The sequence below is a fragment of the Alexandromys fortis genome, unplaced genomic scaffold (assembly GCF_014885135.2).
Source record: "Alexandromys fortis isolate MF-2015 unplaced genomic scaffold, M_Fortis_MF-2015_v1.1 scaffold_28, whole genome shotgun sequence".
Classification (NCBI taxonomy): Eukaryota; Metazoa; Chordata; class Mammalia; order Rodentia; family Cricetidae; genus Alexandromys; species Alexandromys fortis.
The window spans coordinates 3,689,195-3,705,558 of NW_026067901.1; the positions used below are offsets into that span (position 1 = coordinate 3,689,195).

The 16,364-nt window shown below is 39.4% G+C and overlaps 1 protein-coding gene across 1 annotated transcript in view; it reads right to left on the bottom strand.

The window, feature by feature from the left end:
• The window catches only part of Tmem117 (transmembrane protein 117), a 437,541-nt gene that overhangs the window by 206,468 nt on the left and 214,709 nt on the right, over positions 1-16,364 (bottom strand). Inside the window, exon 4 of the mRNA XM_050130964.1 lies at positions 1,896-1,995. Coding sequence (XP_049986921.1) covers positions 1,896-1,995 — 100 coding nt within the window. The remainder of the gene's footprint in view (positions 1-1,895; positions 1,996-16,364) is intronic.

A 16,364-nucleotide genomic window follows, 5' to 3' on the forward strand; every position in this document is an offset into this window, starting at 1 on the left:
AGGCTACACAAGATTTTTTGTGTTCCTCTTAACCATGCAAAAAGTCAGATGCACAGCATGAGAAAAACATCCAGAAAGGGTTAATGGTCCGAGATACACCCTACACACTCCTTTCAAGCAGCCTAAGCAAGTGGGCTACATTTTTCAAATTGAAAAGCACAAAGGCAGAGCTCTGGAGGGAATACAAGCGACACACTGAGGAAATGTTTGGAGCTGGGTAGAAACAGGGCATAGACAATGAAGCTACAATGAAGACAGCAAATCACTTCATATCAAATGCTGGCATGAGCTTCCAGTCTGCAGAACGATTTTCCTAAGTCTCTTATCCTGTATGCTTCTCTCTTGACTTCTGTCAAGAACAAAACCAGGAAGTGGTGGGCCACACTACCTGCCTACCTCAGCATTGATACTGTGAGGGCAACTCCAGACAATCTGCGCCCAGGCCTGGGATATGGTAGGATGTACTAGGGGCCAGGAAGTCCAGACAGCATGAGGCTTGGCTCAGTGACCTGACCTTACAGTTACTCAATGGACCAGACCCAGGCAAGCAACGCAAGTAAAACAGTGAAGTTCTTACATCTGACACATACTTCAATATGTTAAGTTCTACTAGGGCAAAAAACAGAAACTATTAAATCCATTTGAGAAATATACAAATGGGGCTTCTGTGCAGTGTATTTTATTTCTCCAAAGTCAAAGCATGAGTGTCAAGGTCACAGAGTCTTCCTTTCTGAAACTGTTATCCAGTTCTCACTTCTATTTCATTTAGCAGATTCAAGGTAAAAATCACAATGACAATTAATGTAGATTTTCCTCAAAAGCTATTGTCCCAAATTTCAAGTATATTATTTTCCAACATATGTACCTCCTTCTGAATAGATTTTCCTAATGGAAATGAAAAATCTTGATATGATGTAGCCTGGAATATATGAATATCCTATTAAGATCACTATTTTCAATCATTAAAAGTAAATCATTTTTAAATGAATTTGAGTTTGCATGTAAGTCTATTGGGTAGGGATGGGCATGTATGACGGCATGTGTGCACACATGCAAGTGAAAGTCAAAAGATAGCCTTAGATGAGATTTTCAGGAATATTGTCGACCTCCTTTAAAGTAGAGTCTCTCATAATGTGCCCAAGAGCCGAAGTGGTCAGCCCTATATCCATGTATATACAGGCAATGGTAGGTTGCGTATTATATGTACATGCAATGATAATAAATCTAGAAGTCATGAATTCAAGAGGAGAAAATGGGCAGAGGTATGGGACAAGTCAGAGACGGGAGAAGACAACAGACCTGATGCTATTACAGAGTGCTGTATGAATTTCTCAAAAGACAAAGTTAAATTTTAAAAATAGAGTCATCAGAACTCTTAGTTACCAGTAAGTTAGTGGTTCGATGGGGAAAACAAATTTAGAGAGCACCTAACGAATGTTTCAGATGGTCTTCTGAGACAGATGTTTCAGACGCAAACGTTATCTGACAACTGTGTGTCAAAACAACAGTCTCCAAAAGATAATTTAGAATTTCACAGGGAGGACTTTTTCAGTAAGAAGCATATATATGTTTGTATTCTCAGATATGCATCTGTGTATATACATGCACAAACACAGATACACTCACACATATAATCTCCTAGAGGAGATTCATCATCAATATTATGATTGCATTTGGTTGTTTTCTGAGGACTACAGATATTGACTATAATCTATAGACAAATCTGTGCTTAAAAATCAAATCTGTACAAAAAAATTATTAGTTTTCAACACTGACTTTATATGTGTGTGCTCTAAAAACATTTAGCAGTTTTTTCCCATAACATTTTTTCAACAGGAGGCACATGCCTTCCACTCAATGTTTGTTCAAAGTGAGGAAAGTTGAAATTTTCTTACCATCCAGGCTGTGACAAAATCCCCCATCCAGGTCCCTACAGCAGCTAGTTTCATGAAACTTTCATTGCGGATGCCCATATAGTCCGTGATGATGTATGCTCTGTGGAAACAAACACAAGGCACTGACCAGTCAGAGAGCGGTCCAGACAACTGCAGCCATACACTTTATTCCCCATCTCAACCAGCTCCCTAACTATCACCTCACCAAACCCACACTCGTTTATAAATTTGCAAAGGCAATAAAGAGTTTGAACAGTGTTTGGGGTCGATTTTGATTAGGTTTAAATACTAACTGGGAACTTCACCATTGGCATGTGGTATTCATCTTTGAGCTGCAAGACTAACATCAGCTTTGGAACATTTGAGCAGAAATACTCAGCAAAGACCTCATTTCACACTCACTCAAGTGTGAGCGGACCTGGGACAACTCCTGAAAGAGAGCTTGAGAGGAAAGCAGTGTTCTGCCAAGTTAGCCTATTTGGAAAGGTGTTGGGCAGGGCCTCAGTGGGATAATGTTCAGAATGCTGTCAGGTTTTAAGAAAGACATCTGCACATTGAACTAATGTAAAATCTGATTTAAATATATATGATTTCAATTACTACTGAAACCACAAAAGCCAGACTGTGTAATGCATCACTTTAGTTTTATATAGCTAGTTCTTACTTGCTTGTAATAACATAAATTTATATTCTTTACAACTAAAGGAGAAACAGTCATTGGTACAACACCATGTTGTCTTGAAAGAAACACTTTCCTTTTCTATTTTCTCATGTTAAAATTTTTAGTAATTAGTATTTTCTCATGTCTCTAGGGAAACTGGGACAATCAGTATCACATGGGCAAATGGATAATTGCTGAGAATCAAATTTCTCTCACACATTTTTCTTAATCCTTAAGATTTTTCATATTGATTATTTTAATTTCAATTTTATTTTTTTCCTAAATTGATGATGTCATATAATCTATAGTATTGGTAAAAACCTCTTCTCCTTGGATTAGTCTTGGTAGATAATAGCATGTTTGTTGTTCATCTACTGAAGTTTTTAGAGTAGATTTTTGAAACTGATGAATTGGAAACCATCTTTAATTTGGTTATTTAATTTCCTAGAGTTATTTTCAATAGTTTTGATGCCATTACTTTAAAAAAGTTATCTAAATAATTTCTAGAAGAACAAAATCTCATACTCAAAATAAATTTTTCTACAATTTTCATTCAACTTTGTTGGAAAGTCTAGAAATATGTTGAGTTTTCATGCAATACTTGTAGTTTTTATTGAATTTTCATATTAGAAAAAGTATAACTACAAGAACATCCATGTTCACAGTGTTGTAGTTTAAGTAACATGCATCCATCAACTTGCATCTACTTACAGTAACATGCTTTACTATTTGCATTTTACAGACATTGAATCAACATCAAGAGTTCTACAACTTGTTCCAAGTAAGCACTTCACAAATCAATAGAGGTAGAATTTAAACATGCCTGCCTCTGCTATATAGACTCTTAACCATTAGGCTATAACTTCTCCTGCAAATATTACTGAAGATAAAAAAGCATGAAGAAAATCTACTTTGCACTTTTAGTAAACAACGAAGAGGTAAAGTCTTGGAAGATGAATCAGAGTAAGAAACCAACAGTAGCATTAGCCACTACTCAGAACTCACATCATGCACTGGACACCCGCTGTTCTAGATGCACCAACATGAGTACTTCAAGCTAAAAGCTCCCAAGTGAAGTTGTACAGCTTGCTGCTACCCACTTCAGCACCACCATCACTGAATAGCTCCAGGGAAGTGAAATTCATGCTCTAAGGAGTAGAACATCTTTGGAACTGTCCAAATCAATGACACAGTTTTGATGAATACGCTCAACAGCACCTTACACCCTTCCAATTATACCAACGAGTTAAAATCATTAGGGCACAATATAAATTTCAGGGTGCAGTGTGTGTGTGTGTGTGTGTGTGTGTGTGTGTGTGTGTGTGTGCGCGCACGCGCGCGCATGCAAAAGAATGCATCATATTTTGTTTCAGTGGGTGGCCTGAATATACTTGCAACAGATCAATGATCCAGCCAAGAAAAACTAAAATAAATATAAGTTTAAAAAGTTTTTAAGCCAGGAAGTGGTGTCTCACACCTTTAATCTCAGCACTCAGGAGGCAGACACAAGTGACTCTCCAAGTTCAAGACCAGCCTGGTCTACAGAGTGAGTTCTAGGACAGTTAGGGGTACACAGAGAAACCCAATCTTGAAAAATAAAAAATAAATAAATAAACTATAATTAAAAGAATTAAATCCTCTAAAATCTGCTTCAATATATCAGAAATAATTAAACAATGTAGACTAAAGAAATTGGTGCATCACATTGGAGAAAGCTGAGGAATTATTGGGTGTAGCTTCCCTGGAAATACTTGCTTATTCTGTAGGTAAGGAAATAAAAAGCAGGCTTCGCCTGGTCACAGAATATCCTCAGGGGTCTGCAGCAAGATTATTAGAAACTTACAGAGCTACAATTCTGGCGAGGAAGAACAAACTCAGAATAGGACACAGCACAAGTCATTTGTCACATTCTGAATGTCTTTGGGGACTTGACACAGACTAAGTAAAGTCAAAAATATTGCCATAGTCTATGATAAGAACACTAGTATAGATCACATCTTATTACAGAGTATAGGCTAAGAAAGTATAAAGCCCTGAAGAACAAAAGAGAGAGGGAATATCCTTGATGAACGTGAAAATCAGCCTTCACCATGTCCTTTTATTACAGGATTATGTTTTTTCAAATCTACACTTCCAACAGAGAAAGGAATGAACATCTTCTGAAGAAGAAAATCCAAGCTAGATCCTGTATACATTTTATACATGATATTTTCTGGTTATTAAAAAATGAAAAGATAACAAGAAATATGATTATATCACTGAAAACCCAGATTGAAATCATATTTAAACAACAAGCTCCAGTAGGGCAAGTCTTTTGTTCACTGCCGGTCACCAAGCACCTACAAGGCTGCTTTCATAGAGCAACTGATCCCTTAACACTTGCTCAACTTATATGAATGGAATATCCATATTCATATGCCCTGGGTAGGTTATTAAACCTTAGAAACAAAACAAAATGGTATTCAACTATAGAAACATTATAAACAGAGGAAGATGTTAGAAACCTTGACTTGGAGTTGGAGAGATGGCTCAGTAGTTAAGAGCACTGGCTGCTCTTCCAGAGGTCCTGAGTTCAGTTCCCAACAACCACATTGTGGCTCACTACCATCCATAATGAGACCTGATGCCCTCTTCTGGAATACAGGTATTCATGCAGTATTCATAATAAATAAATAAATCTTATGAATAGAAAGAAATTTTGACTTACTGGGTGTGTTTGTTTTTTCCCCAAACTGTATTTGTACCCCTTTCACTGCAGGGTGACTGTCCCAACTTCCCTGAGTCATATATGAGAGGAGGTATAGCAACTGTACTTCCCTGTGGCTATATGCATACCGTTGGCACTGCCTGCTATAATAATACAAAGTAGCACAGTTTATGAAAGAGCCAAAAGATATAAAGGGGACATATGAAATGACATATGAAGACCTATGATTATTATTATTTTCATTGCTTCTGACAAATACAGTACATATGTGTAGCCATGACATAAAAACATTCAACAACTACTTTATTTGCGTTCATATCAGTTAACATTTATCCGTGTTTCCTTGTTGGGTTCTGAAGGATAGATAATTCTTTGATTTTTTTTTCCTTTCAATAATTTAACCAGATGGAAGACCACTGTAAAAAACTGAAATTGTGAAATGTCACATACTCGGTGGCTCAGAATTAGTTTCTATTGCTAGAATGCATTTATAATTTTAGCTTTGTTTGGTGCTACAGTTGATTACGTCAGCCTTACATCATGTGGACTTTGGCTGATATTTCCACTATTAATAGATCTACAGAATCTTGTATACTCATCTGCTTTCTGGGTAAAATTTCTAAATTAATTTCTTAGAATCTAACTTTATTTTTTTCCAAACTTTAAGCCAGGGGAACCTATTAAAAATAGGTGGAGACTACAATACACAGCATCGTGGAAAGGTGAGTAGTTATCCTAACAGCTCAGCAACAAGAACAAGTAGGACTATATCATATCCAAAATCTTAAGTGCCCCATGACTGCACTGAACAGACTCCACGCTAAGCCAAACATTCAGTAAAAGTACAATAAGCTGAATTGGCCTTCCAGGTGAGAGTCCTGATCACCAACATTAAAAGTTCCAATCACATCCACCCATTATTTATACCAAATGGGTATAGTCAGTGCCAGGTGATTTAGGGTTGGGTCTCTGAAAGTTTAACAAGAGGCTATAAACATATATCACCAGCTCAATATGGATTCACGCTCCACAGCAGATCTATCTGTGGCCAGCTGGATTCAGAATGTCACAGCTGTTTCTCCCAGTCATTCTGGGGCAATATAAACAAGAATGGGGGCTCGATACACAAGTAAATCATGAGTAAGGAGTTGACTTACGCTAGCAAAACTCTATGTCAAACAAAATTTCTTTTTTAATTGTTTTAAGTATTCTTAACTCATTGAAGTAAAAATTTATCAACACACATTGCCAGGAAGTAAGCATATATCGTTGTATAAGCCTCTTCTAAATTTCTGTATGTCTGTAATAATATGATTAACTGTTTTCAGTCATTTAGTCAATCATTATCCAAATAATCACACTTTAGTACTGTTGCTCAAAACATCTCAGTTTTGACTGTTAAAAGATTTTGGTGAAGCTAAACACACATATCAAAACTTTCTGGCCAGACCACGGCTGTGAAGCTATGGGAAAATACTTATAGTCATGCTATAGATAGTGCAGACAGTTGTTTAGAGAACCCATGCATGACTGAGAGTGTACCTAATCCTAACAAGGCTCACCGATAGCCTGCCAGTTCAAATTCCCTGACATTTGCCTTCTTTTCCCTCTGATGTCTATACAGACAACACACATATACCTATATTCCTACTGACCAAACCAACCCTGAATTTAATTGACCAAACCCACACATTACATCAATTCTCTGTCCGTTCCTTACCAAACCTCAGCCTATTCAGCAAACTCCATCCGTGTGAGAAATAGCCACCCTATTAGAATATCAATCCCTTCCTTGCCTTGACTTTCAGCATACTATTAATCACTAAAGTTATTTCTGAAGGGCTCTCAATTCTCTTCAACTATCTGTCATCACCACTATATATCTGCTCATAATTATTTATAATATGAAATTAAATAGCCTCCTATTTTCCTAGGATATTTTTCACTTGTAGATTCTTCATGCCATTATGATCACTTCTGGGGAAAAATATGCCTCAGTGGAGGAGCTGGAGTCATGAACCTAGAAACCAGTTTTGAAATTGCTGTGGTGTGGATGTGTGCTGTCAGCAAAAGTCCTTGGGTTGAAGGCTTGGTCTCCAGCCCACAGCACCCCTGGGATGGCAGAAACTTTACAAGGTAGTACCTACTGGAATGTTATGACATCACTAAGGGTATGCCTTTGAGGGGGACAATGGGCTATGAGCTGAGCAGCTTGACTCCATTAAATATGTCTGCCAAGATAGTTTACTTGATACAAGTTTCTAATTGTCATATACTAAAACACACACAACTGTAAGTTTAAAAATACATCTTTTCTCAGTATAGGCTGCTTGTCCCGAGTACCTAACAGTAGGACTGGAAAGATATTGACTCAGCAACCCACCTCCTGCCCTCAATACCTGGAAAAAAATATTCAACATTGATAAAATTATGCATTTTTATTAAAAGAGTGTGATATTTACATAAATTATACATGTATGCATATGTGCATTAATATCATGCTGAACTTTATCCATCAGTATAATTAATACATTATTAAAAACTTTTAAAAAGTGAATTCACACATGCATGCCCATTTTGATTTACTAACATCCTATCCACTACCAGTTCCCATGACGAGACAATTTAAACACCTTAGTGAAATGCTAAATAATTAATGCATGGGAGGGGAACAGAGAAAGATGTATAGCTCAATAAAATGAATAAAAAATATGATATAAAAAGAATTAATGTATGATTGTATGTGGAAATATTTAGTAAGTTTAAAGCATTACAGTATGGAACAAAATTTTCCCACTCTGAATTTTATTTAATATTACAGGTTAAAAAGAATATGTTCCTGAGACAAGAAGTTCATTATAAGCAAAAATTGCAAAGGTAGTCAGCAGCTGTCTAATTGGATTTCAGGTCCACTCAACAGGAAGGATCATGCCTAGTCCTGTAACCTTAGCTGACTATCCAGGATTAGAGAGTTTAGAAATCACAGAGGAGAACCTTCCACTGTGGGTCTCTTAAGCCAGTATAATTCCTGGGCTCTAAGTACTTGTCCTCGTACCGCAGATGAGTGTAGCATTCACCTTTCATCAATGAAATTTCCTTTTACAGCAGATGGAAACCATTAGAGAAAGCCACAACTGGTCAAAACACAGAGAACAAATGACCATGGGGTGTCCCCTGCCTCAGCTGACACAACACAGTGTCTACACTTCGAGCTCAGGAAACATAGTGCCAGAGGGGGCAGAAAGATTATAAAATCAAGTTAGCCAGGACATCTACTGCAAGAGTGCGCGTCTTCTACCCGTGGCAGGGAAGGTGCCCCCACAAAATCTCAACACTACAGACCCTAAACAATGACACCAGTTGGCATGGTAATGCGGATGGAGGAAACCTCATGGGACCTCTACCCCTAGATGAGGAGCTACAGATTTAACAACTGGGGGAGAGAGAGGGACTTAGTCCTGTCTAGTGAAGAGTCCACTAACTGGTGGAGTTATGTCCAGTATGGAGTTATCAGTCCTAAAAACCTATATACGTGCAACACTAAATGAACTCAGAAAGTTGTGTTTATATATTTATTCACACACAAACACGTTCATATTATTTAAATAACTTGACACAAGAGAAAACTGAGAGTTGTGTCTCATGTATGTGTTGGGTGTTTGTGAATTTTTAGAGATGAATTTAATTTTAAAAAGTCAAACCTCTAAGCCTGTTCTTATTTTTCTCAAATTATAAAACAGTTCAAACTATCATCGAGTAAAGTGTGGAGAAAAAAACCCTTCACACACTACCTTCTTGTTTTCAATCATTTTTCATTTTACAATCTCACCAGCAAATCAATCCACCCACTTCCTACCATCCCGTGGCCGCCCTTATTGTCACTACCCCAGTGTTCTCTGTATCTAGAGTGTCATTGTCTACCTTCCCGCTGAGGTTAATAACTCAGCCTGCACACTAAGACGTCCTTGCCACTGCCTCCAAAATTTACCCACTCCTGGTTTTGTCGTAGTAGCTAGAATAGATCATTATGTTACACAGCTTTCCATAAACATTTGAATTGTTTTCTCACATGGCTCCACTTTCCCATGAGACCAGTCCTGCAACGATGGACATGCATCATTCACCTAGGCAGGCCAACTACTTCATCCAGTACACAGTATGCTTTAGAAATTCTATAGCTATTTACTGATTAAAGTAAGAAAATTAATTACTTACATAACCTGACAACAGAGAAAACTGGACGTTATATAAAAGCATTGAAGGTGAAAGCAAAGACTTACGATAATATGAGGTAAAATTAAAAGCATCAATGATAAATTATGAGTCATGTAATTATGAAGAGTAAAATATCATTGTCTCATGACTACTAATTTAAAAATAAAATAGCAGCCAAAGCATAGTCAAATCAAAATGAAGAGGATGCCCTTATCTTTTTATGTATCTGCATTTTAATTGGCTAAGAATAAAAAGGTAAAGTATTATAAGCCTACTAAAATTACAGTTTTTAAAAACGTCCTTTAAATGAGATGATACCAATCATAATTTGTTTTTGAAAGATTTCTATTTTTAGTTTATTTGTATGGTGAATGTCTGCATGTATACTTGTGTGGCACATACACTCCCAATGTCCATGGAGGCCAGAGGAGGGAGTGGGATGCCATGGAACTAGACGTACAGGAGGTTGTGAGTTGCCTCAAGGGTGCTGGGAAATAAATCTGAGTCTTCTGTAAGAGCACGTGCTCTGAACCACTAAGCCATCTCTCATTCCCCTTATTATTTAACAATCAGTTTGCTGGTATATACAATATAAAAGCCATGTAGCCATTTATTTAATGCTCATGAGTGAAAGAAAATCTGCTTCGCTGCCCTTCAGCTAGACGGTGCCAATGCTTTGCTGTTCACACCCAGCAGATCTGAGACGTTCTCCAGGGGAGAGGTGACACAACCTTAGATTAATTTTAAGTTATAGGACTGAGGTTTGGCGCATCTTTCTGGTTATATTTTTTTTTCAAGCATCAAAATCTGTGCTCTAGTTGGATTCTAAAATGAGCCTGTCTTAACTTCCAATGAACTAAGCACATTGCATGTTAAATAAGACTCAATGTGTTTGGAAGTATTCAAATGAATGTGTGTGATAAATGGCTACTTCTCTCGCTGTAGCAGTGACATGCAAGCTAAGCCAGAACGTCATTAGTTAACTCACTCGACCTAACTACGCTTCTTTCCACACACATTAGACGGTCATGATTATCATGAAGAAGATTTTCCTATAATATTGATGCTACTCAAAGTAGGGCATTAAATAAATTCCATTTCAGTGGATGTGTCAATAAAGTAGTATTAAAAGGCCAAACTAGATAAGGAGTAGAGAAGCATAGTCAACTCTAGCAGAAACTGCAATTTCTCCACATGTACAATAAAATGAGAAAAAAGAACTACTTCCTACAAAAATTTCAAATCCAAGGTATTTACAATAGCAGATCTCCTGCTGTATGCCTCCCCTTCTCTGCCTTCTCAATATGAACTTAACAACATTGCTCTTCTCATCCCCACTAGTTCCTTGTCATTCAGAGTCCCTCTTCCTCTTCTTTTCAGAGTTAAACATGTTGATTAACACAGCGAGGCAGTGATGAACATTCACATTTATTATGTCACGTCATACAAATGTAAAGACAAAATAACAACACCACAACATATATTCTCTGCATGATGCAAAATACTTAGTGGTCTCCCAAAACCGCTCTCTAAAATTCAGACAGCTCATCGAAATAAAGACCATGTTCTATTTAAAATGTAGATCTGGCACATTAGCACTGAGTTAGACTTCAAGAAATATCACTGCACTAAGGTGGCTCTTTTAACTAAGATATGTGCTTCCCTGCTCCCCTATCCAACCTTCCTTTATCCCAATCTTCCTGTTTCCTCAAGTTCCCCCAATCCTCCCCTTCTTACTTTTCTCTCCCTGTCCCTCCTTATCCCCAACCCACCCCACCCCCAAGATCCCAATTTTGTCCCCGGCAATTTTATCTACTTCCCTTAGCCAAGAGGATAACTATATGTTTTTTCTTGGGTTCACCTTCTTCGTTAGCTTCTTTAGGTTCACCAGGTATACACTCCGTGACCTTTATTTATGGCTAGAAACCAATTATGAGTGAATACATCCCATGTTCATCTTTTTGGGTCTGGGTTACCTCGCTCAGGATAGTGTTTTCTATTTCCATCCATTTGCATGCAAAATTCGAGAAGTCATTGTTTTTTACCGCAGCATAATACTCTAATGTGTATAAGAGACTTGAACCTAGAGTGGCTCCCAGGAGCCCAAGGCGATGTCCCCAGTTAGTCCCTTGGGAAGCTGAGGATAGGGAACCTGAACTGACCCTATCCTATAGCATTACTGACAAATATCTTTCATATCACCATAGAACCTTCATCTGGTGATGGATGGAGATAGATAGAGACAGAGACCCACACTGGAGCACTGGACTGAGCTCCCAAGGTCCCAATGAGAAGCAGATGGAGGGACAACAGGAGCAAGGATGTCAGGACCACGGGGGGTGCACCCACCCACTGAGACAGTGGGGCTGATCTATTGGGAGCTCACCAAAGCCAGCTGGACTGTGACGGGAACAGCATGGGATAAAACCGGACTCTTTGATCATGGTGAACAATGAGGACTGATGAGAAGCCAAGGTCAATGGCAAGGGGTTTTGATCCTACTTCATGTTCTGGCTTGGTGGGAGCCTAGCCAGTTTGGATGTTCACCTTCCTAGACATGGAGGGAGGGGGGAGGACCTTGGACTTTCCACAGGGCAGGGAACCATGACTGCTCTTTGGATAGGAGAGGGAGGGGGAGAGGAGTGGGGGGAGGGGGAGAAGAGAGGGGGGAGAGGGAGAAGAGAGGGGGAGGGGGAGGGAAATGGGAGGCTGGGAGGAGGCGGAAACTTTTTTTTTCTTATTCTCAATAAAATAAAAAAATGAAAAAAAAGTAATAGAGTAAAAATATGTAAAGATGTAAAATAAAAAAAAAAGAAATATCACTGCAGAACAGCGTGAAAAACTGCAGGAGGGTATTCTGAAGGACACATTCTAACACAGTGTGGCCGGGACAGGAAACCTCAGATCTAAAGTTTCAGGCATAACTCAACAAAACCTAGGTTGTCAGCAGAAACATCCAGTTATTTATGACTAAAGCTAGCAATGAGCCATTGCACCCAAGTTGACACGAATATTACGCATAAAACTTTCACAATATGAAATAAATGATTACCATATTTAAGCATCTCATTTTAAGATGATAAGCTGTTGAGTAAAATTAATTACATAGCATTGTCTAATTATGATCTCCATAAAAATCAGTGAAGCTCAGTTTGGTTATACATCCACAGGAATACAAGGGCAAAAGGGTGTGTGGAAAGTGGAAGGGAAGCTCTCTGTGAGTTGGGTGGTAGGTGAGGGCCACAGCCAACAGGCGTTCAACAAGATAATTAGACCTGAGAAAATACACACTTGGGCGTAGTATCAGACCACAGTATCAGAGCGATCTATAGCAAACCAAAATTCTTTCTAAAAGAAAAATTGCTGACTTTGCAATCAGAAATCTCCAAAGATTTATTTGGTTTGGTGTTTTAAATGTCCCAGGGGTGGCTGTAGGGATGCAGTCTTAGCTTCCCTCAGAGCCGTGCATGCATTAATGCTGGGAATCTTGTTCTTTCCTTCAGCTGGTCAACAACAGCATCCTTTCCCATCTTCCCTTTGCCTACTCAGCCATCCCTGAACTGGGTATGCAAGCATGCTACTTTCTTTTTCTTTTTTTTTATTTTATGGACGTTTGCGGTGAAAGAGTTCGCTTTAAGTCTCCATAGAAACTTTGAACTTTTGCACAGTGTTAGAACTTTTAGAACTGCAAGACTCAAAACTCCTGAAGTTACATGAACGGATTTTGCATTAGGAGATTACCAAAACCTACAGAGGTCAGGAGCAGAACATTATGGAATGAATCTGGAATGTTCTTCCAACAAATTCACATTCTGACCACTTATTGACCATGGCGGTAACCTCTATGATGGAGCATCTATGGAGCTGCTAGGAGGGTCGGGTCTAATTGATGGGAGTAGGCCAGAAGACCTTCCACTTTATTCCCAGCCTCAATATCTGCGCGTGCTCCACTGTCATGTGACTAGCCGCTGCCACCTGTTCTGCAGCCATGTACAAAGTGACTGCATCATCATCATGCCTACCCCGCTGTGATGGACTGACACCCCGAGACCACAAGCCCAGATAAACCCCATCTCCTTGAAGATGCACTGTCAGATACTTTGTCACAATGACGCACATGTGTGTTATATAGTACAATTCTATGAAGTTTGACAAAATGGGTCAAAACACAAAAGCAGGTATCATAACTAATTACTAGAATGAAAAAGGCGCATTGCCACATATCCCACAGATAGTAAATCAAGGAAATACACATTTTAAGACATAGCAATAAGTTGAAGTTTTGACAAAATATATCCATATATTTCTAGAAAATAATTTAAAATATACCTAAGTGTATACTGGTACAAAAAAAAGAAATTAAAAAACAGACATACAACCACTCATGAAATTTATTCTATAGCTATAAACTTCCCCACACTGAAAACCTAGGCCCAGATGTGCACATGGGCACTTGGGGACTTGTGAAGGAGTGTTGACAGTGTGGCTGCTCATAAGAGCCTGCAACTGGAAACATCCAGAATGCCCATCAACAGAACAGATACACAAATTACGCCATTATGCAGACCACTCAACAGTGAAAGTGAAGAAATTGCTATGCCGTGAAGCCGGGGAGATCTCAGAAACGGAACAAAAGCCGAACACAGAAAAGGAATAAATGCACTGTGGGATCGCAAATGTGCACAAGCTTGGGAATAGGCAAAACCCAGTGACGTTAGAGAAGTCCTGCAAGACATCAAACCATGAAGCAATGCCAGAAGAAGGGCAGCGGTGCTCTGCGGGAAAAAGAGCTGTGCTGGCAGCCAGAGGCTTCTGCTCGTGGTGCTCATGCATGTAATGTGATTGGTGATAACACGGGCAATAGGAGTAAGAATTTAACATGATAGTCCCTTTCCACAAAAACATTGTGCGTATATGTTGCATGAGCTTTCCTGTAGGTATGTTTTTCTACCTTGTAGAACGCTGAAAGCCACAGTAATAAGACCTGGTAGCATAGCAGAAGCCCCAGAAGTGGTGGGTATTATAATCATTTTATTAAAAACACTAGGGTAATTAGGGGGGAAGAAACGTTTTTTTGAACTTGGATTGAAGGCACCCACACCAGGACACAGAGGAAGGAGACTCTGCCTTGGAATAGACATCTGGGACACAACCTGGTGAGCAGGATATGACACAGAGCAATAATGGACAAAGCTAGAAGCTCAGCATGCAGGGAAAGGTCCTATGTAATGTAGCTCCAACTTCAAAGCCTATGGACCATCTACATCGGGAAATCAGATTGCCTGAGTTTCTTCCATGATGTGCCATTTAACTGGGCATACCTCTTAGTATCTGTTCATAGAAATATAACTTTTCACTGCCTACAAGGCTGCCACTTTTACAAAGATCAGTGCGCAAGCAGAGATGAGGTCAGGAGCCATAGCAGGAACCATGCAAACTTTGCCCTGCTTCCTTTATTTCAAGTGGTGACATAAACGGTCACGTTGGAACAGAGACTCAGTCAGACCCAGGAAGAGCCACTTGATGAGGTGATTTTTCCTGGGTGTGAGAGTTACTGGAGGAGGGGACTGATGATGCCTGTGAGGCTCCAATAAAGCTCTCAGGACGCCTGGCACACAGGTCATCAGACAAGCAAAACAAGGCCAATTAGAAGAACCTGAAAAAGGCCCAGAAAGATGAAATTTCTCCAGACTCTGGCCGAGCCAGATGGCCAGGCTGCTCAGGGGGTTAGGGGAGAAGCTGGGATCAGCACTCAGCGTGATTAATGGAAGCTCTTCAACTATTCTGTGGTTGGGACCACCCCATATATAATGCAGGGACTGAGTCGCAAAGCACTCTAGGAGACACAAGTCCACACTTTAGTGATTATTTTTGTTTGTGGTCTAACAATTAAAGCTTTCCTGAAGATCAGAGTGTGGAGCTAGCCACACTGTTAGCTATAGAGACCAGGCAGTGGTGGTACACCCCTTTAATACCAGAACTAGGGAAAGAGGGGCAGACAGATCTCTGTGAGTTCAAGGCCACCCTGGGATACACAAAATTGATCCAGTCTAAAAGAGAAACAGAGCTGACACAAAGGTGATCCAAGCATTTGGGATCTCACGCCTTTAATCCCAGAACTAGGGAGGTGGAGACAGAAGTTATATGGCTGGGCAGAGAGAGGAATATAAGGCTGGAGGAGACAGGAGCTCAAGTAAGCCTGAAGTTTTGTAGACACAGAGCAGTCTGAAGTTTCATAGAGACAGCCATCAGTCTGAGGGTTCATAGAGACAGAATAGCCCTTTCTGGCTGAGGATTCGGTAGAGGTAAAAGGTCTCTCTAATGGCTGGCTGTTCTGCTTCTCTGATCTCTCAGCTTTCACACCCTAATATCTGGCCCTGGGATTTTATTATTAAGACCAATTAGAATTAGTGCAATTCAACTCCCTTGAGGGTCTAAGATCCAACAGTGAGTAGGTATAGAAAGACACACAGGGAAGGGATAACGATTATATGGTACAGTGCTCGCTTTGGATCTTATCTGAAAACCACAAACTTCATAATCTTGACCTGGAGCAAGAAGGCATTAAATTTAGAGTTAATTCAGTGGTTAAATATCCAAAGGGATACTGAGCTCTTCACTGGGGAAGGCACGTAGAGCTTCAAACCATTAGTCTGATAGGTTAGAACATGTCTGTACAAATCTCAAATCTGATTCTGTGAAGCATCTAGATACCAGAGATTTCTGCACAATCAGCTTAAGTCTGCATGGCAGACACGATATCCCACAAAAAAAAAAATTGATAGCATCAGATTTTGCTAGCAATGGAAAGGTCTATCTGGGGATTTTCTTCAGGCAGTGCAGGTACAAGCAGTTTAGAAACATCACCAGCCCTGAAAGACTAGGC